The sequence below is a fragment of the Macaca fascicularis genome, chromosome 7, assembly GCF_037993035.2.
Source record: "Macaca fascicularis isolate 582-1 chromosome 7, T2T-MFA8v1.1".
Classification (NCBI taxonomy): domain Eukaryota; kingdom Metazoa; phylum Chordata; class Mammalia; order Primates; family Cercopithecidae; genus Macaca; species Macaca fascicularis.
Window position 1 is genome coordinate 18,118,400 of NC_088381.1, and position 25,057 is coordinate 18,143,456.

A 25,057-nucleotide genomic window follows, 5' to 3' on the forward strand; every position below is an offset into this window, starting at 1 on the left:
CAGTGAACCAAGATTGTGCCATTGCACTCCAGCCTGGACGACAAGAGTGAAACTTCGTCTGAAAAAAAAAGAAGGAGAAAGAGAAGAAGAAGAAGAGGAAGAGGAAGAAGAGAAGAAGAGGAAGAGGAGAAAGAGGGAGAGGGAAGAAGAAGGAGGAGGAGGAGGAGATAGAGAAGAGGAAGAGGAAGAAGAGGAAAGAAGAAGAAGAGGAGGAGGAGGAGAAGGAGGAGGAGGAGAAGGAAGAAAATTGGCAGAGAGCTCAGTGAAACAGAAGAAAATTGGCAGAGAGCTCAGCGAAACAGAGAGAGATGTCTGGCCCCTGCCATCCACCTCTTGACAGTGCCTCATGAGTCTCTCCTCCTGCTGCCGCCTGGGGGCGCCCCCAGCTGGGTCTCAGGCTGCTGCCAGCACTGCTGTTGTTATCATTAGTATAATTAATAAACAAGCACTGCTGGGGCCAAGTGGAAGAAGAGGCAGGCCCCTGCTGCTCAGGAGAATCCCTGAAAAGATCCAGTGAGCCTGCGGCAACCGGAGTTGAGTGGCTCTCCACCCAGAACCTCTGGAGGGGGTGTGGGGTGGGCTTCCCCCTGGAGGGAAGGGCAAGGGGAGGAGCACACTTGGCAGGCTTGGTTTGGAACCAGCTCTGCATGTGCCTGGCAGGATGTCTGTGGGCAAGGCCACCCCCATGATTACTAGTTGTGGGGCAGGTTCTGAAGCAATTCTTCATTCATTTAACAGGCATCTGCCTATTTATTTATGGAAAGCCTACTGTGTGCAAGGTGGTCTACTAATAATAGCTAATATTTGACTAGACAGTGTGACGACACAGCCAACTTTCACACCAGGTCCTGGGAAAAGGGGTAGAAGCAGGGGAAGCAACTAGGAAAAATGACAGCCCAAAAAGATATGGGCAATTGGGCTTTGGCCTGTGTAGTGTAGGGGTGGGGATATATATTAGGTAAAACCTGAGGGTTACCAAGATCTTGGGAAACTCAAGACCCAAGTTGGAAAACATACGGCAAGTGGGGCTGGAGAAAATGGGCATTTTTCAGGTAGGAGGGATTTGGAGATAAAGGCATGGCAATAGGACATGAATATGGGGATTTCGGGTGAACGGCTCAATGAAAGGGAGGCACAAGGGATGCTAGCAGATCCTGTTGGGGGAGCCCCGGGTCACGGCAGTTTCGGGGGACCAGATGGATGGGAGTGTCTAGGGGTTGAGGTTCTCTAAGTCCTGAGAGGGGGGTGCTGGATTCTGGGATCAGAGTCCGAACAAGAGTTGGGGTGTGGTGGGGGCTGCCAGCGGGGTTTTGAGGGAAGGCTCTGGAGTGCTGGGTTAGAAAAGATGCTGGAGCGCGTTTAGGGAAAGGAGGGGCATGGCCGGGGAGCCCATCCAGGAGGCCGAGCCGGATCCTCAGGTTCGGCCAGCAGGCGGCCGGGGCCGGGGTGCCGGCGGGGCCGCGGGCGTCTGCGGCGCTGGCCGGGGTTGCGCTCTGAGCCGGCCGCCGGGGCTCCGCGGGGGGGCGGTGCGAGCTCGGGCTGCGGGCGGGCCGGGAGGAGGCGGCGGCTCCGAGAAGAACATGAATCAGCGGCGGCGACGGCGGCGACGGCAGTGGAAGGAGCGCGGTGGCCCGGGAGCGGCCCCGGGGACCCCGCGCTGCTGACGGCGGCGACCGCGGCCGGAGGCGGGCGCGGGTCTCGGAGGCGGTCGCCTCAGCACCGCCCCACGGGCGGCCCCAGCCCCTCCCGCAGCCCTCCTCCCTCCCGCTCTCTACCCACCTCCTCCTCCCCGCCCTCCTCCCTCCTCGCTCGCGGGCCGGGCCCGGCATGGTGCGGCGTCGCCGCCGATGGCGCTGAGGCGGAGCATGGGGCGACCCGGGCTCCCGCCGCTGCTGCTGCCGCCGCCACCGCGGCTGGGGCTGTTGCTGGCGGCTCTGGCTTCTCTGCTGCTCCCGGAGTCCGCCGCCGCAGGTAGGGGCTCCCCCGGGAGGCGGCGGGAAGCTGGGGGCTGCGGAGGGGCGCGGCCGGGGGTCCGAGCCCGGGGCGGGTCTGGCGGGCCGGAGTCGGGGTGGGGGTCCGGAGTCGAAGGCCGAGGCTCGGGGCCGGGGCAGGGCGCGCTGCGGAGTGCTCGCCGCCAGATCTCCGGCTGGGCCCCCACCCCCAACTTTCTGGCGCTCTGGGCTCTTCTGGCGGGGTGGAAGAGAAGGGAGCGGGGTGTGGGCTGTGTGGTCAGCGGGGAGTGTTTGGGACCGCATTTTCCCGCCTGGATGTTCCCAGCTGTTAGCTCCCTTCTTCCCAGTACTGGGGACCCCATTCTGTCTGCCCCGCACGCGAAGGTCCGCCTCTGAAACCACACGGGCCGGGGCTGAGCACCCAAAGGCCACTCTGATACCATTTAGGTACAGAGGTTGTGAGGGTACCCAGTCACAAAAAACAAATGGGCACACTCGAGTTCTGTGCCCTCAGAGCTTCCTGAAAGCACAACCTTGGAGAGGATGGGCTGGTGCCAGGTTGCTGGTCTTTGGGAGGGGTTAGTCTTGTGTTCCCACATAGCCACTGAGGCATTTGCTGGTGACAAGAGCGTTCCATGCAGCACGGTGCTCTCCAAGTTCCCACCCCGCACCTCGGGTACTGCTGGGCATATAGGGAGTGGGAGGCTGGCCCCCATCCTGTGACTAGTCCCGAGAGGGTGAAGGGAGCAGGGAAGAGCCACAGACCAGGACAGAGGCCACCCGCTGGCATCTTCTCTTGACACAGCATTCCCTGCCATATCAGCCTCTCAGGGAAGGGAAGGGAACCAACCGGGTTGATGAGTATTTAGAAGCTGAAAGGTGTGGACCTGATGCTCAGGGAGCCAACGACTTTGCCTAGAGTCACACACAGAAGGGTGAGAAGCAGGGCTGGATTTCAGTTATGCGGATACCTGACCTGCCCCTCTCTCTGCTTAAAAACATGTCAGGAGGCCAAGAGAGGTGCCGTGTGTGTGTGTGTGTGTGTGTGTGTGTGTGTGTGTGTGTGTGTATGTGCGCGCGCGCGCGTAAGTTCCAAAGAGTGGCCCAGGGGTCTTAGGCTCCCTGCTCAGGGCCCCAGCCCTCCCTTCTGCCTCCCACCTTCCTAGCACTCGCCCCTGCCCACATTCAGGTATTAATAGAGCGGATGACTGCCAGGAAGGCTGCCATGTGTTTGATCTGACGTGGTTTTGCAGCCATATGTTCTCCACTTCAGGGGAGCACCCCCTCCTTTCCTTCTTCAGCCCTGCTCCATTTGGTAAGGTTGGGTGCAGAGGGTGCTGGCAGAAATTCAGGGTCTGGGCTGACACCTTGGGTGGAGAGCTGGCAGCCTGTTGCACTAGTTGGGTGCAGCAGTCATTCCTAGAGCAGTGCCCGCCCCAGTAGGGTAACTCCCGTCATTTCAGCCCAGCCTACCTTCCTTTTGCTGTCTGGACTCAGAAGGAGGACATGGGGAATAGGTCCTTAGAGCCGGAGGGAAATTGGAGAGCTTGTCATGCCCCCTCCCCTTGCCCAAGTCCAGTGACCTTCCCTCCCGCACTGTCCTACCTCTGCTTCCTTGACTTTGGCTGAGAAGGAGCCCTCTGTCTGACACAGAGGCTACCTTCTAGAAGAGAATGAGAACTGTTTACAGAGACAGAGTCCCTCTCAAGGCTGACACATGTTCCTTCCCACCCCTCAGGTCTGAAGCTCATGGGAGCCCCAGTGAAGCTGACAGTGTCTCAGGGGCAGCCGGTGAAGCTCAACTGCAGTGTGGAGGGGATGGAGGAGCCTGACATCCAGTGGGTGAAGGATGGGGCTGTGGTCCAGAACTTGGACCAGTTGTACATCCCAGTCAGCGAGCAGCACTGGATCGGCTTCCTCAGGTGCAGGCCTGTGGGGGAAGGTGTGGGCTGCCAGCCAGGGGGCAGGCTATGCTCTTTCCTGGGGGATTTGGAGCTGGGGCCCTCTCCTGATGCCCAGAGGTCTGTGGTTTTTAAATTTGGCTCCCTGTGGGACCTTCCAGAAGTGGGGGCAGGCTGAACTCATCAAGTTTGCCCAGCAGAGCTGCCCCCCTTGACCCTGGGAAGCAAGCCTGGTATCCTGTTTCCACAGCCTGAAGTCAGCGGAGCGCTCTGACGCCGGCCGGTACTGGTGCCAGGTGGAGGATGGGGGCGAAACCGAGATCTCCCAGCCAGTGTGGCTCACGGTAGAAGGTGAGGAGGCAGAGCCATATGGGCATGTTGGCCTGGAGCACGTGCCGTCTGCTGGTGGCTATACCTCTGAAGCAGAGAACTCAGTAGAAGCAGGGCTGCCCCACTGCTCTGTAGGGCCTTGTTGTCCAGGCTCTAGGCCCACTCCAGACATCAGAAGACCCTGCCAGTTGGAGTTGGGTATCTGACAACCAAGAGACCAACTGGGACCCACAACCTGTGGGGTGCAGTCTGTTTCCGTTGCTTGAACAACAAGCTTCAAGCACCCATCTGGGACTGGACCCTGTTCTGCCAAGTGGCCTGGCCAGCAGGGGGAGGGGAGGAAGGCTCTGCAGCTGCGGGAGCTCAGAGCTGTTCAGCCCAGGAAAACAAAGTGACTAAGAAAGTAACAAAGGGCTCTGAATGGGAGCTGGGGCCTGGCAGCAGAACTCTGCTAAAGCTCCCACCCACTCCCCTGAGTTTTATGCCCCTCCCCCAGCTCTCCACCCCCAGTCTCCTCTTACTGCAAGAAGAGCTGTCCAAATCTGCCATGCCTAAGGGGGCAGCATGAAAGATGTGTCTAAGGTGCCAGGCATGGTGGTGTGCGCCTGTAGTCCCAGCTACCCTGGAGGCTAAGGCGAGAGGATCACTTGAGCCCCCAGGAGTTCCAAGCCAGCCTGGGCAACATAGAGGGACCTCCCGACCACCAATCTCAAAAAAAAAAAAAATTCCTAAGGAGCCTGAAAAAGAAGGGCACCGCCCACCTCTCAAGCTAGACGCCTGTTCTGCTGTTGACCTAATCGTTAGGGGCCTGTGGGAACCTTCTGCGTGGAGGACTTCAGATGTAAACACACTTGTGATTTGTACAGTAGGAAGCCAAGAGGTGGCAAGGCTCACTCCTCACTCCCCTTCTCTCCTAGGTGTGCCATTTTTCACAGTGGAGCCAAAAGATCTGGCAGTGCCACCCAATGCCCCTTTCCAACTGTCTTGCGAGGCTGTGGGTCCCCCTGAACCTGTTACCATTGTCTGGTGGAGAGGAACTACGAAGATCGGGGGACCCGCTCCCTCTCCATCTGTTTTAAATGTAACAGGTGAGCAGCCTCAGAAGGGGGCTTGGAGTGGAGAAGGAGCTGGGTCCTGGAGGGCACTGAAGCTGGCAGAGTTTCAGCCACTGAGCTTGCGGTTGTGAGTGTCCAGAGCAAGCCCCAGTGTCTGGGGACGTGAGCTGCACCATTACTAAGCTCATTAGTCAGGTGTGCTAGGCTGGCTGGGTGGGCTGATTAGTGGCGATCCTGCTGTGTGTGCTTAAGGAGGGTGTGGGGCCACCTTCTTTGGTTCGCAGCAGTCCAGGCCATGCACAGCTGGCCCTCCGAGATGAATTGTGTGAGACCAGGGGCACCCATCCCCCGCCCCTCCCAAGGGAAGGAGCCAGAAACCAGCCCACGCAGAGCTAGGGAGGAGTATCTGGCAGACACTGAGAAGACAAGACTCTCAGGCTGCAGAGAGGGGAGAGGAGGGAGAGAGAAGGGGTAAGGGGAGGTTAGCACAAAGCCTCCTCCCCTAATGGCACTTTCTGGGAAACCTCCAGACGTTTTCCCAAACAACTGTGTCTGTCCATACGTCTGCACAGTCACACCTGCACACCCACCTGGGCCCCAAGTTTCTTGGGCAATACCCTCACATGCTTGTAAGACTTGCTTATTCGTGAAACAAAGTATACTGTTTCTGGTTGGGGCTTGAACTGGGCAAAAAAATGGGACTCTGAGCTTGGTCTCATGTGCTGGAAGGTGCCAGGGAAATGGGCGCTGAGCTGGGTTCCCCAGCAGTTTGAATCTTGAGAAGAGGTGGACTATGAGACCTCTGGAAGCAAGTGCAGGTCCTGTTTCAGGAGGCGCGGAGTTGGAACAGATTAGAGAGGAGGCTGGGTTCGCTTCCTTCCAGGTGTGCGTGGTTGGGACCCTCAGGCAGGCAGCCTGATAATAAGCACTCACTAAACTCCTACTCCACACCACACTGTGCTAGGCACCACAGGGGACAGCGGGAATACAAAGGAAATAGAAGCCAAAGAACTGAGTATAATTGGGGAGACAAGACACGTGCATAAAGAGCTGAGAACTATTGCAAGGCAGAGAGTCTGCAAATAACAACGCCGAGGGGGCACAGAGCAAACAGAAGGGCTCACTCTGGTATGCGTAATAAAAGAGTGACCAGAAAAGGGAGGCAACTCGTGCTGTGTGTGGGCGATGGGATGGAGGTGGGAGGGTGGTATAACGTTTCCTAAGGGCTTATTCGTGCACTTGACACACATGACCTGATTCCCACAATTCTCCCATTTGAGAGATGAGAAAACAGAGCCCCTCCAGGCTCACCAGACTCCAGTGTCCCTGTTCATTTCACCGTGCCTCACTGCCCAGCCCCTTCCTTTGGCAGGAGGGCTTTAAGGGTGTTCCGACCAGAGCCTGAGTATTCCCCTTTCCCAATCATGCACTGAGTAGGGGTTGCTGCTTGGGGAGCTGACTGAGGTTTTCTGGCCCCAGGGGTGACCCAGAGCACCATGTTTTCCTGTGAAGCTCACAACCTAAAAGGCCTGGCCTCTTCTCGCACAGCCACTGTTCACCTTCAAGGTAGGAGGGCTGGCAGGGAGGAAGGGTGGATGAGGCCAGGGGCATTCCCGGCGAGCTGTCCTGCAGTTAGAATTGTTCTGTGTTCCAGCTCCCCTTGTGGTCCTGCTGGGATCTAGGGAGCGAGGGGTTAATTGGCATAGCTCCCATTCCTAGTGGGAGCACCTGAGACCCTGCGTGGCTGAGATGAGAATAGAATCCTGACGTCACAGCAGATTTCCCATCACGAAGCAGAGTCCTTGGGAGGGAGGGAAGGAGGGAGGGAAGCAGCAGGAGATGGTCAAGGCCCATGCCCAGCCTTGCTTCTGCCCCTCCCTTTGAGGGGATGGGGGTGGGGAAAACAGCCTAGCACCGGATGGAGGAGACCCGAAGGGCTGGTGCACAGAGAGAGGGGGAGGGACAGGGTGTCTGCAGGAGCCAGGCTGTGGCTGCAGGGGCAGCTGCCTGTCTCTCCCTTGTATCTCCCAAGCCTGAGGTGCCGCCCCCACATACCCTCTCATCTTATTCCTCAGTCACACAGGTCCTTCATTGCAGGGAGCGGCAACCTCTCTCCACAGCCCAGGCGCTCTCCCAGGTGTGAGCAGCTGTGCCCTACTGGTTGCTTATTTGTGTACTACTGTGATCCTGGGAGTGCTGAGTAGCTGTCTTTAGGTTGGGGATGCCCTGGACCCTCAGAGAGACTCAAGGCTTGACTCCCATGCCTCCTGCTCTCTCCATTCGTATTCCTACTGGGCACTGATTCTGAGTCCCCGTCCACAGCACTGCCTGCAGCCCCCTTCAACGTCACCGTGACAAAGCTTTCCAGCAGCAACGCTAGTGTGGCCTGGATGCCAGGTGCTGATGGCCGAGCCCTGCTACAGTCCTGTACAGTTCAGGTAGGCTCTCCGGGCTGGGCCATGCTTGTTCTGGCTGCCTGGCCAGCACTTTGTTGACAGGGGTATCACACTCACTAGTCAGCTCTTAGGGGCTTGGTCTGCAGCTCTTTCCAGGTGCTGCTCCTTAGCAGGAAGAGCACAGGCCACTGTCTCTTATCATGGGGTGCTCTGGCAACTAAGTGACTGCAGATTGGCTCAAATTCATGCATTCTTCAGGTTGAAAAGCAGATCACTAGAACAGATTTGGGGTACCTGGAAGGTTTTTCTTTCCTTCTTTTTTCAAGTGATTCTCCTGCCTCAGCCTCCCCAGTAGCTAGGATTACAATCGTGCACCACCATGCCCAGCTAATCTTTTTTTTTTTTAGTGGAGACTAGTAGTTCACCATGTTAGCCAGGCTGATCTCAAACGCCTGACTTCATGCTATCTGCCGGCCTCAGCCTCCCAAATGCTGGTATTACAGGCGTGAACCAGCACACCCAGCCAAGTTTTTCTTACTTAGGTGAAAGCTCAAACCTTTGCTGATACTCACACTGTCATGCTCCGCCTTACCCCCCAACCCCCATTCAAGCCAAAGAGAACAAGATGACCAGAAGGGGCCCTACACCTTGGAGAGTAGAAAAACTGGGTAAGGTGATACTAAAAACACGAGGCAATGCAGGCTTGCTCATTTTCATCCGTTTACTCAAAAGCCACTTAATGAGTACCTTCCAAAACTGTTCTGGGCAGTTTCCCTGGGCAGGAGGGGCCCCTGCTCTGGGCTCCACCATTTAGAGAACCCTACTGAGGTTGGGCTCAGTGGCTCATGCCTGTAATCCCAGCACTTTGGGAGGCGGAGGCAGGAGGATTGCTTGAGCCTGGGACTTCACGACCAAACTGGGCAACATGGCAAAACCCTTTCTCTACGAAAAATACAAAAATTATCCAGGCACAGTGGCATGCACCTGTACCCCTAACTATTCAGGAAGCTAGAGTGGGAGGATGACTTGAGCCTGAGAATTCAAGGCTGCGGTGAGCCAAGATCATGCCACTGCACTCCAGCCTGAGTGACAGGGCAAGATCCTCTCTCTAAAAAAAAAAAAAAAAAAAAAGAGGATCCTACTCTGGCCCTCCTTTGGCCACACCCCTTTCCCCGTGCAAAGAGCCTGCAGGGCCAAGAGGATATGGCCATCCAGATGGCAAGGTCCCCTTCACTGCCACACTATACTCTAGATATTCAGGATCTCTTGCCCTGATGGTCCTGAGTCTGCTTCCGGGGTCTGTGTGGGCCTCTTCCCTGCTCCATCTTCCCAAGGATGGACCACAGTATGATATGAGCACCTCTAAGCCCAAGGGGCAGCCATTCGTGAGGGGGATGGGAATGGAGCTTGGATATGCAGTCAGCATTGTCCACGCCTGTGCACATGAGGCCCCTCATGGTGCAGACCTTGGCTTCGGGCCAGCTCTTCCAGTGCTGCCTCATTCTGACTCGGGACTCCAGGGATTTAGAGAATTACAAATGCAAACCTGATCTCCCAGGTTGTTTTGAAGGTTTATTGGTCAAAATATTAAAATAGAAACTATTTAATAGTTGGTTAGCTGATTTATAATGTTTAAATATTTAGACATATAGTACGTGGATCTCTTTGTACTCTTGCCCTGGGACCCCAAAATGTAAGATGAGGGGCTGGTTCATAGTGCCCTAAGCTCCCAGTTTTCTCTGAGCTTCAGAAACTCGAACTTTGGAGTGGCAGGTAAGCAGGCACAGTAAGTGGTAAGTATACCCTAAGAGTTTCGCGCCAAGTACAAAAGGACAAGACGAGTTTTCTGGAGTGGTTGAGAAAGGCTTTCACCAAGAAAGTGATATTTGCACTGAGTCTTACAGGATGAGTAGGCCTTTGCTAGGAAGAGCAGGTCATTCCAAGTGAAAGGAACAGCATTTGCAAAGGCATGAAGGTGTGGAACCCGGTGTATTGGGGTGGGGGTGGATGGGAGGGTGTGGGTTGCAAGTGTTTGCTGATAGAGGAAGCATTCATTCAAGCACCCGTAACTGTATCCACTCCATCTTCCATCTTGCACAGGCTCTCCCCTACATCATTCCTTTTCTGCTTTTCTGTAGGTGACACAGGCCCCAGGAGGCTGGGAAGTCCTGGCTGTTGTGGTCCCTGTGCCCCCCTTTACCTGTCTGCTCCGGGACCTGGTTCCTGCCACCAACTACAGCCTCAGGGTGCGCTGTGCCAATGCCTTGGGGCCCTCTCCCTATGCTGACTGGGTGCCCTTTCAGACCAAGGGTCTAGGTAAGGGATGCATAGAGCAGAGGGGGTGGGCAGGGCTGGAGCCGGGAAGGGGGCCGTGTTGGCTCGAGTTCTGAATGGTGCTGGTGGAGATGGAGATTCAGGCATCATTTGGTAGACATTTACTGCATATCACTACATACCACCTTGTAAATAGTTACTGTGGGTGGAACAGATAAGCAAACCAGAAAAGATCAGATAATGTGGTTGATGAAGAGTGCCCCCGGATGGTTAAGGAACCCCCCCGCAAAAAGGTCTGATTCGGGTCTGAAGGATAAAGAAGGAGTCATGTAAATATCTGGGGGAAAATCACTGCCGGAAGAAGGCACAGCAAGTGCAAAGACCCTATGACACGAACTTGCTTAGAGTTCTCTGGCAATTGCAGGGAGGCTGGCATAGCTGTGAGAGGGGAGTGGCGAGGGATGAGGCAGAGAGGCAGTAACCATGGTGATGAAGAGCAACACTGCCGAGCTGGGGTGCTGCCTGTCCTGCCCATTGCTTACCCCGCCCCCAGCACAGTGGGTGAGAGCAATCAGAGCTGGGAGGTGAACCCTTCCCCAGTCGTGCCTCTCAGAGCTGTTTAGTTCTTGGGAGTTGGTTCCAAAGGTCTGCATGGGATTATGATGACGGGAAGGGCAGGGGTCTGAGCAATCTTCTCTCTTTGGCTACAGCCCCAGCCAGCGCTCCCCAAAACCTCCATGCTATCCGCACAGATTCAGGCCTCATCTTGGAGTGGGAAGAAGTGATCCCTGAGGGCCCTTTGGAAGGCCCCCTGGGACCCTATAAACTGTCCTGGGTTCAAGACAATGGAACCCAGGTAAGAGAGACAGAACCCTTCCCTCTCTTCACTCTCCTGGAGTATCAGCCCTCCGGGTTCTAAGGCCTTTAAGAATTTCAAAATGGTTGTCTTTGGTGGGCCTGGGTCTCCCACTCTCCCAGGGAATCCTCTCCTCCTCACCACCTCTGCAAACTCCACTTCTCAAAGGATTATGTCTCCTGTTAGGATAGCATCCTGTGTGCACTTTGTAAATAAAGCAGGAAGCACATTCCTGCTCGAGCTGGGGGAGGGCACAGATAAGGCTTTGTCCCCAGCTCAGTTGCTCCCATCCCCCACCTGTGCATTCCGGGACTGAGCCTTGTTTGTGTTCTGGAGAGGCCCCTGCAGCCCGGAGCAGGAATGTGATTACTCCCAGACGGTTGTGTTCCCACAGCCCCTGAACCCACAGTGCCCCTATACTCCCATGTTCCCAGCTGGACCTTTTTCTGCCCTCAGGCCCCAGCTGGAGGCCTTCTCGTCAGGCTCACTATGGGGTGGGGGCTTTTCCTGGCTGCAGGATGAACTGACAGTGGAGGGGACCAGGGCCAATTTGACAGGCTGGGATCCCCAAAAGGACTTGATCGTACGTGTGTGCGTCTCCAATGCAGTTGGCTGTGGACCCTGGAGTCAGCCACTGGTGGTCTCTTCTCATGACCATGCAGGTGAGGCTTGTAGAGGGAGAGGGGCAGAGGCTCAGGGGATCAAGGTTTTCAAGGGCAACCTAGACTGGTGGGAGGAGCCTAGTAGCATCTCCCCTCCTAGCAGGCCCACAGACCAAGTGAAGAAGTTGAGGCCAGGGCTGGTATTTAAACTGTATCTTGACTGGGCATGGTGGCTCATTCCTATAATCCCAGCATTTTGGGAGGTCGAAGGATCGCTTGAGGCCAGCAGTTTGAGACCAACTCTGGCAACATAGCAAGACTCTGTCTCTACAAAAAAAAAAATAAAAACGATTAGCCTGGTGTGGTGGCATATGCCTGTAGGCCCAGCCACTCCAGAGACTGAGGCAGAAGGATTGCTTGAACCCAAGTGTTCAAGGCTGCGGTGAGCTATGATTGCACTACTGCACTCTAGCCTGTGCAACAGAGTGAGCCTGTTGTCTCTAAACAAATAGGGCCGGGTGTGGTGGCTCACACCTGTAATCCCAGCACTTTGGAAGGCTGAGGCGGGTGGATCATGAGGTCAGGAGATCGAGACCATCCTGGCTAACACGGTGAAACCCCATCTCTACCAAAAATGCAAAATAATTAGCCAGCATGGTGGCGGGCGCCTGTAGTCCCAGCTACTCGGGAGGCTGAGGCAGGAGAATGGCGTGAACCCGGGAGGCGGAGCTTGCAGTGAGCTGAGATTGCATCACTGCACTCCAGCCTGGGTGACAGAGCAAGACTCTGTCTCAAAAAAAAAAAAAACAAATAAGGCCGGGAGTGGTGGTTCACACCTGTAATCCCACAACTTTGGGAGGCTGAGGTGGGAGGATTGCTTGAGTCCAGGAGTTCGAGATCACCCTGGGCAGCAAAGTGAGACTTTATCTCTACCAAAAAAATTTAAAAATTAGCCAGGTGTGATGTTGCACACCTGTAGTCCCAGCTACTTGGGAGGCTGAAGTGGAAGGATTGCTTGAGCCTGGAGGCTGAGGCTGCAGTGAGCTGTAACTGCGCTCTGACCTGGGCAACAGAACAAGACTCTGTCTCAAATAAACTATATCTCATTCTCCTCTCTGTGCCCCAGAACTGGCATAGAAATCCATGGTCACACTCTAGGTCACAACAGCCAGGGCCTGTCTCTGACCAGGTAGGAAGGACTCTTGGGCCTTCCTCTGGAGCCCCTTTCCCTCAGGACCCTTTATTGACCTAGAGGAGCCCCTTGACCCAGCTGGATGGCCATCCTGGGAAAGTTCTGAAGGGACCCCATGGTGTCCTCCTAGCTCATGCCACTGCGCCTCCCTCCCACAGGCCAGCAAGGCCCTCCTCACAGCCGCACATCCTGGGTACCTGTGGTCCTTGGTGTGCTAACGGCCCTGGTTACGGCTGCTGCCCTGGCCCTCATCCTGCTTCGAAAGAGACGGAAAGAGACGCGGTTTGGGTAAGGGGATGGGGATGTGGAGGGAGAGGCAGGTGGTGATGGTGATGAAAGACCTTGGAGCTGATCCCAAATCCTGGATTTTCCTTTAGGCAAGCCTTTGACAGTGTCATGGCCCGGGGAGAGCCAGCCGTTCACTTCCGGGCAGCCCGGTCCTTCAATCGAGAAAGGCCCGAGCGCATCGAGGCCACATGTGAGTGGTGGGCAATCGTGGGACGGACAAATGGGTTGTTGTGTGCCCCTATCTGCATTATTTTACCAAATTATTAATTCGACTGATATGTGTGAACATCAGTGAGCACCAGGCACACAGACCTGCCTGTGTGAAGTTTACCACCCCAGCCGTGGGAGACCTAAGCTCATCTCTATGCTCTGAGGGCAGAGTCTGGGGTATAAAAAGCAGGCTGGGTTTTGGCTCAGGAATCAGAGACCCCTCTTTCCCACAAACCCTTTCCCCACAGTGGACAGCTTGGGTATCAGCGATGAACTAAAGGAAAAACTGGAGGATGTGCTCATCCCAGAGCAGCAGTTCACCCTGGGCCGGATGTTGGGCAAAGGTATGTGGGGCTGTGCGGGGATGGGCATGGCTGGTTTGCTGTAGCTGGAGGTGTTCGGTCACCCCTGTCACTTTGAGGGTGTGGGTTTAGGTTGGCTCCTGTAAACAAGATATGCTTGTAGACTCCTGAGTGTGGGATGTTTGGGGGGAATGGTGGCTGGGGACAGGGAGGGCTGAGGAGCTGCTCCCAGCATGCTCTTGCTTTGGCTACTGGCAAGGGTGCCTTCTCCAGTGGCCCCAGAGTCTGCTGACTGTGTCCCCATGGAGGGTCACTTGGGAGGGAAGATGGCAGGGAGCAGAGAGCCAAGGAGACTCCCTCACTTGGACTGGTTCCTAGGAGAGTTTGGTTCAGTGCGGGAGGCCCAGCTGAAGCAGGAGGATGGCTCCTTTGTGAAAGTGGCTGTGAAGATGCTGAAAGGTGAGTGGGGGATAGTTGTGGCCTGAGGGCATCATTTGGAAGGGTAAGAGGGGCGACTGACCCTGAAGCAGGCTCTGCTTTGCCCCTAGATTTTCCAAGAAGAGCTGGGCAACACTAACTGGGATGCTGTCTTTACAGCACGAATAATTCACAAGCATAAACCCAAACACACTTATTTATGCCCAGCCATTGCTCTGTGCCATCGGCAGTGACTGTCCTCTGAGTCCTCTCTTGGGTGATTACAGCTGTGGTTGGTTGACCTGCTGGGCTCCCAAACCAAAAGGAAGGGAAGGCATTAGCAAGTAGAGAAGTTATTGAATAGCACCACTCCTTGGGGGTTTCTCCTGCTCATGGCTGGGCTGTTTCCTGGGCTCGCTGGGAAGCCTAGGACATCTGAAGGACAAGACCTAGGAGGCCTGGGTCAAAGCTAGGGACACATCTTGTTTTATTCCCTCCTTCCCCATCCCTTTCTCCTAGCTGACATCATTGCCTCAAGCGACATTGAAGAGTTCCTCAGGGAAGCAGCTTGCATGAAGGAGTTTGACCATCCACACGTGGCCAAACTTGTTGGTGAGCCCCTTTTTGGGGGAGGCAGACAGAGAATAGGGCTAAAAATATGCTCTACCAACATGAGAGGGCAGCCTGTAGGAGAGATGTTTGGACTCATCTGGTAAGTAAATAGATGGCAAAATAGCAAGGAGGGTCCTGGCAGAAATCTGAGGTGAGGAGTGCCAAAGGTCCGCACATGAAGACTGTGTGGCCGGGTGCGGTGGCTCATGCCTGTAACCCCAGCACTTTGGGAGGCTGAGGTGGAAAAATTGCTTGAGGCCAGGGGTTTGAGACTAGCCTGGGCAGTATAGCAACAACCCACCTCTATTAAAACAACAAAAAAATACACACACGTACAAAAATTAGCTAGGTGTGGTGGTATGCACTTTGTCCATCTACCTGGGAGGCTGAGGTGGGAGGATCATTTGAGCCCAGAACATTGAGGCTGCAGTGAGCTGCGATTGTGCCACTGCACTCCAGCATAGATGACAGAGCAAGATACTGTTTCAGAAAATACAAAAACTGCTTGTATGGACAGAGAAGGAAAGGAAGGGGACAGAAGATGCTCCAGGGATATGGAAGCAGCCAGAGTCCCTCCTGGGTAGTCCCCAGACCAGTGTGGAGCCTATGAAAAAATAAACAGCAGATCCAGAGCTGGAGATGGGACCCAGCAGGCGGGGACTTATGCAGACACGTGAACTGCCCCTTGACCCTTCTATGCTCAGCTCCTGACTCTCCCTTGTCCCAGGGGTGAGCCTCCGGAGCAGGGCTAAAGGCCGTCTCCCCATCCCCATGGTCATCTTGCCTTTCATGAAGCATGGGGACCTGCACGCCTTCCTGCTCGCCTCCCGGATTGGGGAGAACCCCTTTGTGAGTACCTGGTGTGGGGATGGCCAGGAGGAAACGGGTGGGAACACAGGGCCTGGAAAGGCATAGCGACCCTGGCAGAGAGGGGCTTGCTGGGTAGGACTGATGGAGCTGGGTGGGAGTAGGAGGGGTCTGAGTTTGAATCCCTTTAATCTAGCAGGCTTTCTTTTCTCTCACAAAACCCTGCTGAGAAATATAGGCTGGGCAAGGACCCTTTCTAGGGGGAGGGACTTGTGGAGCCCCAGGGTGGGGAGTCTTGGCTTCCAGACTTCCTCTTAGGCTAGCCGAAGCTTCCTTGTCTTGGGAAGGCCCTCCATCCCTTTCCTTCCTTCCAGTGATTCTGGGGACAGCCTTCAGGCTTTCTGGCCAGGGACCCCCATCCATCCTGCCCCAGCTGGGTGGGCAGGTTAAGCCTGAGCTTGGCCTGTCTGTCCACTAGAACCTACCCCTCCAGACCCTGATCCGGTTCATGGTGGACATTGCCTGCGGCATGGAGTACCTGAGCTCTCGGAACTTCATCCACCGAGACCTGGCCGCTCGGAATTGCATGTACGAATTCTGGAGGACTCGAGGGTGGGAGACAGCAGCAGGTGCAAGAGGAGCTAGCTAATGGTCGGCTCCTGCCTGGGACGGTATCTGCTATGCATGGCGGTAGCTTGGGAGCAAAGATGTCTTGGCTCTTGTAGGGCTGTGGGCATGGCAGAAGGCTCACTCCCTCCCTCAACGCTCCTTGTAGGCTGGCAGAGGACATGACAGTGTGTGTGGCTGACTTTGGACTCTCCCGGAAGATCTACAGTGGGGACTACTATCGTCAAGGCTGTGCCTCCAAATTGCCTGTCAAGTGGCTGGCCCTGGAGAGCCTGGCTGACAACCTGTATACTGTGCACAGTGACGTGGTGAGCAGGGTGGCCCGTGAAGCTTGGTGGGGACTAGTGTGAGAACAGACCTTTGGGATCCTTAAGGGCCTAGCCAAGTCTGCTTTCTGGGGTTTGGTTGCCTGATGATGAGGCCCTGAGCTCCAGGCTGTGCTTGTCCCAGAGCCATGGCTCTCTGTCTGACTCAGGACACCTAGTGACAGCTTCTCCCCCAACCTCGATTCTGTCCCAGTGGGCGTTCGGGGTGACCATGTGGGAGATCATGACACGTGGGCAGACGCCATACGCTGGCATCGAAAACGCTGAGATTTACAACTACCTCATTGGCGGGAACCGCCTGAAACAGCCTCCGGAGTGTATGGAGGACGTGTAAGTATCCCGGGAAGGGGGCTCTGGAAGGAAAGGGGAATCTGGAGTTTTGGCTGGTAGCTGCCACCACAGCTGCTGGCCCAGTGGGAACTAAGAGCCTCAACTGGACCTTTGTTTTTTTATAGAAACATCCTTGTAGTTGGAAGACTGCACTCCACCTCATACTCACTGTTCATCTACCACGTCCTTGTTTTCTTTCTTTCCCCCTTCCCATCCCAGATTTCTTGCTTTAGCCTTTGTCTATCAGTCTCTTTTCTCCAGTTTGTAGGGAGAACCAGGAACCCCAAGAGCAAAACAGAAGGCACAGTGCTGAGTAACAGTGTGGGAGGTTTCCCTGCCATCTTCCCACCCATAATTCCTTTTTTTTAAAAAAAATTTTTATTTATTTAATTTTATTTGTTCTACCCCAGTGAATACAACCTTTGTCCTGGAGACCCCAGCTAGTCTAAGAAAACTTGGCCGGGCGCGGTGGCTCAAGCCTGTAATCCCAGCACTTTGGGAGGCCGAGACGGGCGGATCATGAGGTCAGGAGATCGAGACCATCCTGGCTAACATGGTGAAACCCCGTCTCTACTAAAAAAATACAAAAAACTAGCCGGGCGAGGTGGCGGGCGCCTGTAGTCCCAGCTACTCGGGAGGCTGAGGCAGGAGAATGGTGTGAACCAGGGAGGCGGAGCTTGCAGTGAGCTGAGATCTGGCCACTGCACTCCAGCCTGGGTGACAGAGAGAGACTCTGTCTCACAAAAAAAAAAAAAGAAAAAAAAAGAAAACTTCCTAGGCTGAGGTCTCTTGGGAATCTAAGATAAAGAACTGAGGTCCTGGGAATAAGGGAACTGTCTCCTCTTCTTTCTGCAAGCCCAAAGCCCTCGGGTCCGGGCAGGCAATGATACCACCTACTTTGCTGGAGTGATAACAAACCCCTGTGACAAGATAATGGGAAGTGTTACTGACATTAGCTGGGCATTTAGGCATTCTTTCAGGTAATCTTCCTCTGACCTTATGAAGAAAAGACTATTATTTATCCCCACTTTGTAGATGAGAAAATAGGATTAGAGAGATTAAGTAACATGGCCAACGTCACGGAGCTATTAAGTGAATGAGTTGGAATTTGAACCTAGATCCCTGTGGTTTTAGAGTATGTACTCTTAACTCTTTGTGACAGCAACTGTGATTTGTCTGTTCTAGTCTTACACTCCCACTCTATCTTTTTTTTTTTTTTTTTTCGGAGTCTGGCTCTGTCGCCCAGGCTGGAGTGCAGTGGCACGATCTTGGCTCACTGCAAGCTCTGCCTCCCGGGTTCACGCCATTCTCCTGCCTCAGCCTCCCGAGTAGCTGGGACTACAGGCTCCCGCCACCTCGCCCGGCTAGTTTTTTGTATTTTTAGTAGAGACAGAGTTTCACCATGTTAGCCAGGATGGTCTTGATCTCCTGACCTCGTGATCCGCCCGCCTCGGCCTCCCAAAGTGCTGGGATTACAGGTGTGAGCCACCGCGCCCGGCCCTTACACTCCCACTCCATCCAAGCCAAGGGCTCCCTAGGCCTTCAGACGACATTTTGTGAGTATTTTTCGTTTTGTTTTTGAGACAGGGTCTCGCTCTGTCACCCAGGCTGGAGTGCAGTGGCATAATCTCTGCTTACTGTAGCCTCAACCTCCTGGGCTCAAGTGATCCTCCTTCCCCAGCCTTCCAAGTAGCTGGGACTACAGGCATGTGCCACCAGACCTGGCTAATTTTTGTATTTTTGTAGAGACAGGGCTCTGCCATATTTGTCAAGCTGGTCTTGAGCTCCTGGGCTCAAGGGATCCACCTGCCTTGGCCTCCCCAAATGCTGGGATTACAGGTGTGAGCCACCAAACCCAGCCCAGAGGAACTTTCATGAGCCCCAGTGGGAGTGGGAGCCACTGTGACCAGAGAAAGAATCTGCTCCATTTCTTGCTCTGGGATTGGACTTCCAGAGGGCCGAGGTCATGGACAGGCACAGGAAGGCTCAGCCTCATGGTGGGATCCTTCCCTTTGACAGTGGGTTTGAAGTGCCCTGAGCCCAGGCTGTGGGTGACTGACTCATCTGCACTTCAGAGGGAAATCTTGAGTACACAAGCCAGGCCCTGGCCCTCCTGTTCATTCAGCAGAACTCAGGGTATGGCAAGGGGCAGGAAGCTCACGTCTCCCTGTGGCTGCAGCCTGCCTCAGTTCTAATCTGGAGCTGTAGAAGCTCTGATGGGCAGTGGTGACCAGACCCCAGTGCAGCCTCCTCCCCAGCTGGAGCTGGTGCTGTCATGCTGTCAATGGAGAGTGGGCGGGCACTGGCCTCACCCAGGCAGCCTGGTGGACAGGCGCCAGTTGGCTCCTAGCACAGCCTTGAGAATGTGTCCCAGTCTGGCCATGTACCCAAGGCCCCAGACCATTCCCGTTCCCACGACCTGCTCAGTGTCTGGCATGATTACTGCCATTAATGGGGGCCCCTGCTGGGTGTGCTGGTGTGTGAGGCAGTACTTGGGGCTCTTGTCGTGGGCATAGGCAAGAGAGTCAGGCATTTGCTTTCACTGGACTTGGTCTCAGTCTCTTCCCATTAGCTTTTTTGGTTTGTTATTTTTCCACCTCGGCCTGAGGCATTCCTTGGGCACCCTGAGTGATAGGCTTCAGGGAATTTATAAGGTTCCTGAAGTTGTATGTAAAAAAGCCTTCCTGGCCTGCATGGTGGTTCATGCCTGTAATCCCAGCACTTTGGGAGGCTGAGGCGGGTGGATCACCTGAGGTCGGGAGTTCGAGACCAGCTTTACCAACATAGAGAAACTCTACCTCTATTAAAAATACAAAATTAGCCAGGCATGGTGGCATGTGTCTGTAATGCCAGCTGCTCTGGAAGCTGGGGCAGGAGAATTGCTTGAACCCGGGAGGCAGAGGTTCCGGTGAGCTGAGATCACGCCATTGCACTCCAGCCTGGGCAACAAGAGCAAAACTCCATCTCGAACAAAACAAAACATTCCCATTGAGAAGAGAGCTGGAAGCTTTTTCCAGATACTCAAAGGTTGTATATGAACAGTGAGGACTTTTTTTTTTTTTTTGAGACGGAGTTTTGCTCTTGTCGCCCAGGCTGGAGTGCAATGGCGCGATCTTGGCTCACTACAGCCTCTACCTCCTGGGTCCAAGCGATTATCATGCCTCAGCCTCCAGAGTAGCTGGGATTACAGGCATGTGCCACCCTGCCCGGCTAATTTTGTATTTTTAGTAGAGATGGGATTTCTTCATGTTGGTCATGCTGGTCTTGAACTTCTGACCTCAGGTGATCCACCCACCTCGGCCTCCCAAAGTGCTGGGATTACAGGTGTGCGCCACCACACTCAGCCAATTTTTGTATTTTTTAGTAGAGATAGGATTTCACCATGTTTGCCAGGCTGGGCTGGAACTCCTGACCTCAAGTGATCCGCCCACCTCGGCCTCCCAAAGTGCTGGGATTACAGGCATGAGCCACCACGCCTGGCGGATTTTTACTTTTTTTTTAATAAGAGAAAGGGTCTCACTCTGACAGCCAGGCTGGAGTGCAGTAGTGCAATCACAGCTCACTGTAGCCTCAAACCCCTGGGTTCAAGAGATCTTCTGCCCAGCCTCCATAGTAGCTGGGATTACAGGTACTTACCACCATACCTTGCTTATTAATTAATATTTTTTAAATAGAGACATGGTCTTGCTGTGTTGCCCAGACTGGTCTTGAACTCCTGGGGTCAAGGGATCCTTCAGTCTCAGCCTCCTGAGTAGCTGGGACTACAGGTGCATACCACTGTGTCCGGCTGTACAGTGAGGATTTACTGAGTAGGTACTGCCCACTCAGCATAGGAGGGACTTTGGAGCCAACCCCCCTAGCTTCAAATCACAGCTCTGTCACTTTCCACATGTGTGACTTTAGTCACGGTTCTTAACCTCTTTGTGCATGTTTCCACATTTGTAAATGTGGAAATGATCTCTATCTGATCATTGCTTTCATAGGGTTGTTGTGAGAATTAAATAATAAGCCAGGATGTGCCTGTAATCCCAGCTACTCAGGAAGCTGTAGTGGGAGGATGACTTGAGGCCAGGAGTTTGAGACCAGCCTGAACAACACAGCAAGACTCCATCTCTACAAATATTTATTTATTTATTTATTTAATTTGTTTGTTTATTTTGAGATGGAATTTCACTCTTGTTGCCCAGGCTGGAGTACAATGGCGTGATCTCGGCTCACTGCAACCTCTGCGTCCCGGGTTCAAGTGATTCTCCTGCTCAGCCTCCTGAGTAGCTGGGATTACAGGCGTGTGCCACCATGCTGGGCTAATTTTTTTTGCATTTTTAGTAGAGACGGGGTTTCTCCATGTTGGTCAGGCTGGGTTCGAACTCCTGACCTCAGGTGATCTACCCACCTTGGCCTCCCAAGTGTTGAGATTACAGGCGTGAGCCACTGCACCTGGCCACAGTGTATTTTTTAAATGGCCCAGTGTGGCCGGGCGCGGTGGCTCATGCCTGTAATCCCAGCACTTTGGGAGGCCGAGGCAGGCGGATCACAAGGTCAGGAGTTCCAGACCAGCCTGGCCAATATGCTGAAACCTCGTCTCTACTAAAAATACAAAAATTAGCCAGGTGTGGTGGCGGGCACCTGTAGTCCCAGCTACTCGGGAGTCTGAGGCAGGAGAATCAGTGGAACCCCGGAGGCAGAGGTTTCAGTGAGCCGAGATCATAACACTGCACTCTAGCCTGGGCAACAGAGCGAGACTCCCTCTCAAAAAAAAAAAAAAAAGGCCGGGAGCGGTGGCTCAAGCCTGTAATCCCAGCACTTTGGGAGGCCGAGACGGGTGGATCACGAGGTCAGGAGATCGAGACCATCCTGGCTAACACGGTGAAACCCCATCTCTACTAAAAAATACAAAAAACTAGCCGGGCGAGGTGGCGGGCGCCTGTAGTCCCAGCTACTCGGGAGGCTGAGGCAGGAGAATGTCGTAAACCCGGGAGGTGGAGCTTGCAGTGAGCTGAGATCCGGCCACTGCACCCCAGCCTGGGCGACAGAGCAAGACTCCGTCTCAAAAAAAAAAAAAAAATGGCCCAGTGCAGTGGTTCACGCCTATAACCCCAGCACTTTGGGAGGCCAAGGTGGGAGGACCACTTGAACCCATGAGTTCAAGACCAGCCTAGGCAACATAATGAGACCCCCATCTCTATAAACAAACAAATGACAACAAAAAATTAGCTGGGTGTGGTGGCCAGTACCTGTGGTCCTAGCTACTTGGGAAGCTGAAGTGGGAACATCCCTTGAGCCCAGGAGTTTGAAGCTGCATTGAGCTATAATAATAATAATAATTTAAAAACAAGTTTTATTTATTTATTTTTTGAAACAGAGTCTCCCTCTGTCACCCAGGCTAGAGTGCAGTGGCACGATCTCAGATCACTGCAATCTCCGCCTCCCGGGTTTGAGCAACTTTCCTGCCTCAGCCTCCCAACTAGCTGGGATTACAGGCACAAGCCACCACACCAAGCTAATTTTTGTATTTTTAGTAGAGTAGGGGTTTTGCCACGTTGGCCAGGCTGATCTAGAACTCCTGACCTCAGGTGATCCACCCGCCTCGACCTCTCAAAGTACTGGGATTATAGGTATGAGCCACCATGCCCAGTCTATTTATTTATTTATTTATTTTTATTTTATTTATTTATTTATTTTTTATTTTTTATTTTTATTTTTATTTTTTTTGAGACAGAGTCTTGCTCTGTCGCCCAGGCTGGAGTGCAGTGGCCGGATCTCAGCTCACTGCAAGCTCTGCCTCCCGGGTTTACGCCATTCTCCTGCCTCAGCCTCCCGAGTAGCTGGGACCACAGGCGCCCGCCACCTCGCCCGGCTAGTTTTTTGTATTTTTTAGTAGAGATGGGGTTTCACTGTCTTAGCCAGGATGGTCTCGATCTGACCTCGTGATCCGCCCGTCTCAGCCTCCCAAAGTGCTGGGATTATAGGCTTGAGCCACCGCGCCCGGCCGTTTTTTGTATTTTTTTAGTAGAGACGGGGTTTCACTGTGTTAGCCAGGATGGTCTCGATCTCCTGACCTCGTGATCCGCCCGTCTCGGCCTCCCAAAGTGCTGGGATTACAGGCTTGAGCCACTGCGCCCGGCCTTATTTTTATTTTTTTTGAGACATAGTCTCGCTCTGTCACCCAGGCTAGAGTGCAGTGGCGCGATTTCTGCTCACTGCAAGCTCCGCCTCCCGGGTTCACGCCATTCTCCTGCCTTAGCCTCCCACGTAGCTGGGACTACAGGCTTCCGCCACCACGCCCAGCTAATTATTTTTATTTTTAGTAGAGACAGGGTTTCCCCATGTTGGCCAGGATGGTCTCGATCTCCTGACCTCGTGATCCACCCGTCTCGGCCTCCCAAAGTGCTGGGATTACAGGTATGAGCCACCGCGCCCGGCCTATTTATTTATTTTTGAGGCAGAGTCTTGCTCTGTGACCCAGTCTGGAATGCAGTGGTGGGATCATGGCTCACTGCAGCCTTGACCTCCTGGGCTCAAGTGATCCCACTTCAGCCTTCTGAGTAGCTGGAACTACAGGCGTGTCTACCAAGCCTGGCTAATTTTTGTATTATTGTAGAGATGGGGTTTTGCCATATTGCCCAGGCTGGTCTCGAAGTCCTGGGCTCAAATACTACTCCCCTTCAGCCTCCCAAAGTATTGAGATTACAGATGTGAGCCGCTGTGTCCCACTAGGGAATAACATTTTTAAAATCCCTAGTGCCATATGATGAAGAGGCCCCTGCTTTTGAGGGAAGGGCTCCTGCCTTATCTCACGCTTCTCCACCCCAGGTATGATCTCATGTACCAGTGCTGGAGTGCTGACCCCAAGCAGCGCCCGAGCTTTACTTGTCTGCGAATGGAACTGGAGAACATCTTGGGCCAGCTGTCTGTGCTATCTGCCAGCCAGGACCCCTTATACATCAACATCGAGAGAGCCGAGGAGCCCACCGCGGGAGGCAGCCTGGAGCTGCGTGGCAGGGATCAGCCCTACAGTGGGGCTGGGGATGGCAGTGACATGGGGGCAGTAGGTGGCACTCCCAGTGACTATCGGTACATCCTCACCCCCGGAGGGCTGGCTGAGCAGCCAGGGCAGGCAGAGCACCAGCCAGAGAGTCCTCTCAATGAGACACAGAGGCTTCTGCTGCTGCAGCAAGGGCTACTGCCGCACAGTAGCTGTTAGCCCACAGGCAGAGGGCATTGGGGCCATTTGGCCGGCTCTGCTGGCCACTGTGCTGGCTGACTAAGCCCCGTCTGACCCCAGCCCAGACAGCAAGGTGTGGAGGCTCCTGTGGTAGTGCTCCCAAGCTGTTCTGGGAAGCCCGGACTCACCAAATCACCCAATCCCAGTTCTTCCTGCAACCACTCTGTGGCCAGCCTGGCATCAGTTTAGGCCTTGGCTTGATGGAAGTGGGCCAGTCCTGGTTGTCTGAACCCAGGCAGCTGGCAGGAGTGGGGTGGTTATGTTTCCATGGTTACCATGGGTGTGGATGGCAGTGGAGGGAGGGCAGGTCCAGCCCTGTGGGCCCTACCCTCCCGCTGAGCTGCCCCTGCTGCTTAAGTGCATGCATTCAACTGCCTCCAGCCTGGTGGCCCAGCTATTACCACACTTGGGGTTTAAATACCCAGGTTTGCCTCTCCAAGTCACAAAGAGATGTCCTTGTAATATTCCCTTTTAGGTGAGGGTTGGTAAGGGGTTGGTATCTCAGGTTTGAATCTTCACCATCTTTTTGATTCTGCACCCTGCCTTGGCCAGGAGAAGTTGAGGGGAGCATGCCTCCCTGCAGCTGACCGGGTCACACAAAGGCATGCTGGAGTGCCCAGGCTATCAGGTGCCCTTCTTCCAAAGGCAGTGTGCCGAGCCGGCAAGAGGAAGGGATGCTGTGAGGCTTGCCCAGGAGCGAGTGAGGCCAGAGAGGAGTTCAGGAACCCCTCTCCATACCCACAATCTGAGCACACTACCAAATCTCAAAATATCCTAAGACTAACAAAGGCAGCTGTGTCTGAGCCCAACCCTTCTAAACGGTGACCTTTAGTGCCAACTTCCCCTCTAACTGGACAGCCTCTTCTGTCCCAAGTCTCCAGAGAGAAATCAGGCCTGATGAGGGGGAGTTTCTGGAACCTGGACCACAGCCTTGGTGGGGGAGCCTCTGGAATGCATGGGGCGGGTCCTAGCTGTTAGGGACACTTCCAAGCTGTTGGTTGCTGTTTAAAACAGAAATAAAATTGAAGACTAAAGACCTAAGGTTTTGTCTCTCTTTTTTTTTTTTTTCTTTTTTTTTTTGAGACAGTCTCACTGTGTTGCCCAGGCTGGAGTACATGGCGTGATATTGGCTCACTGCAACCTCTGCTTCCTGGGTTCAAGTGATTCTTGTGCCTGAGTAGCTGGGATTATAGGGGCGCACTACCATACCCAGGTAATTTTTGTATTTTTAGTAGAGATGGGGTTTCGCCATGTTGGCCAGGCTGGTCTCAAACTCATGACTTCAAGTGATCTGGCTGTGTTGGCCTCCCAAAGTGCTGATTACAGGCCTGAGCCACCACACCTGGCCCCAGCTT

General features: G+C 54.2%; 1 protein-coding gene across 1 annotated transcript; it reads left to right on the forward strand.

Moving 5' to 3' along the window:
• The first annotated feature begins 1,611 nt into the window (after positions 1–1,611).
• On the forward strand, positions 1,612–24,743 carry TYRO3 (TYRO3 protein tyrosine kinase). Its single transcript, XM_005559249.4, has 19 exons — positions 1,612–1,971; positions 3,691–3,874; positions 4,104–4,204; positions 5,101–5,271; positions 6,718–6,804; positions 7,561–7,676; positions 9,773–9,950; positions 10,619–10,764; positions 11,282–11,426; positions 12,717–12,846; positions 12,936–13,036; positions 13,305–13,400; positions 13,737–13,817; positions 14,295–14,387; positions 15,115–15,236; positions 15,673–15,782; positions 15,970–16,129; positions 16,341–16,477; positions 23,291–24,743. Exons 1-19 carry the CDS (start codon positions 1,848–1,850, stop codon positions 23,679–23,681), a joined length of 2,673 nt encoding a protein of 890 aa, XP_005559306.1. The 5' UTR covers positions 1,612–1,847; the 3' UTR covers positions 23,682–24,743.
• The last annotated feature ends 314 nt before the right edge of the window (positions 24,744–25,057 follow it).

Excerpts from the sequence above, each read along its gene's own strand:
- TYRO3 (XM_005559249.4), top strand. The coding sequence starts at position 1,848 with ATGGCGCTGAGGCGGAGCATGGGGCGACCCGGGCTCCCGCCGCTGCTG. Across the intron at positions 12,847-12,935 it reads CGGAAAGAGACGCGGTTTGG|GCAAGCCTTTGACAGTGTCA; the intron begins GTAAGGGGATGG and ends ATTTTCCTTTAG. Across the intron at positions 16,478-23,290 it reads CCGGAGTGTATGGAGGACGT|GTATGATCTCATGTACCAGT; the intron begins GTAAGTATCCCG and ends TCTCCACCCCAG.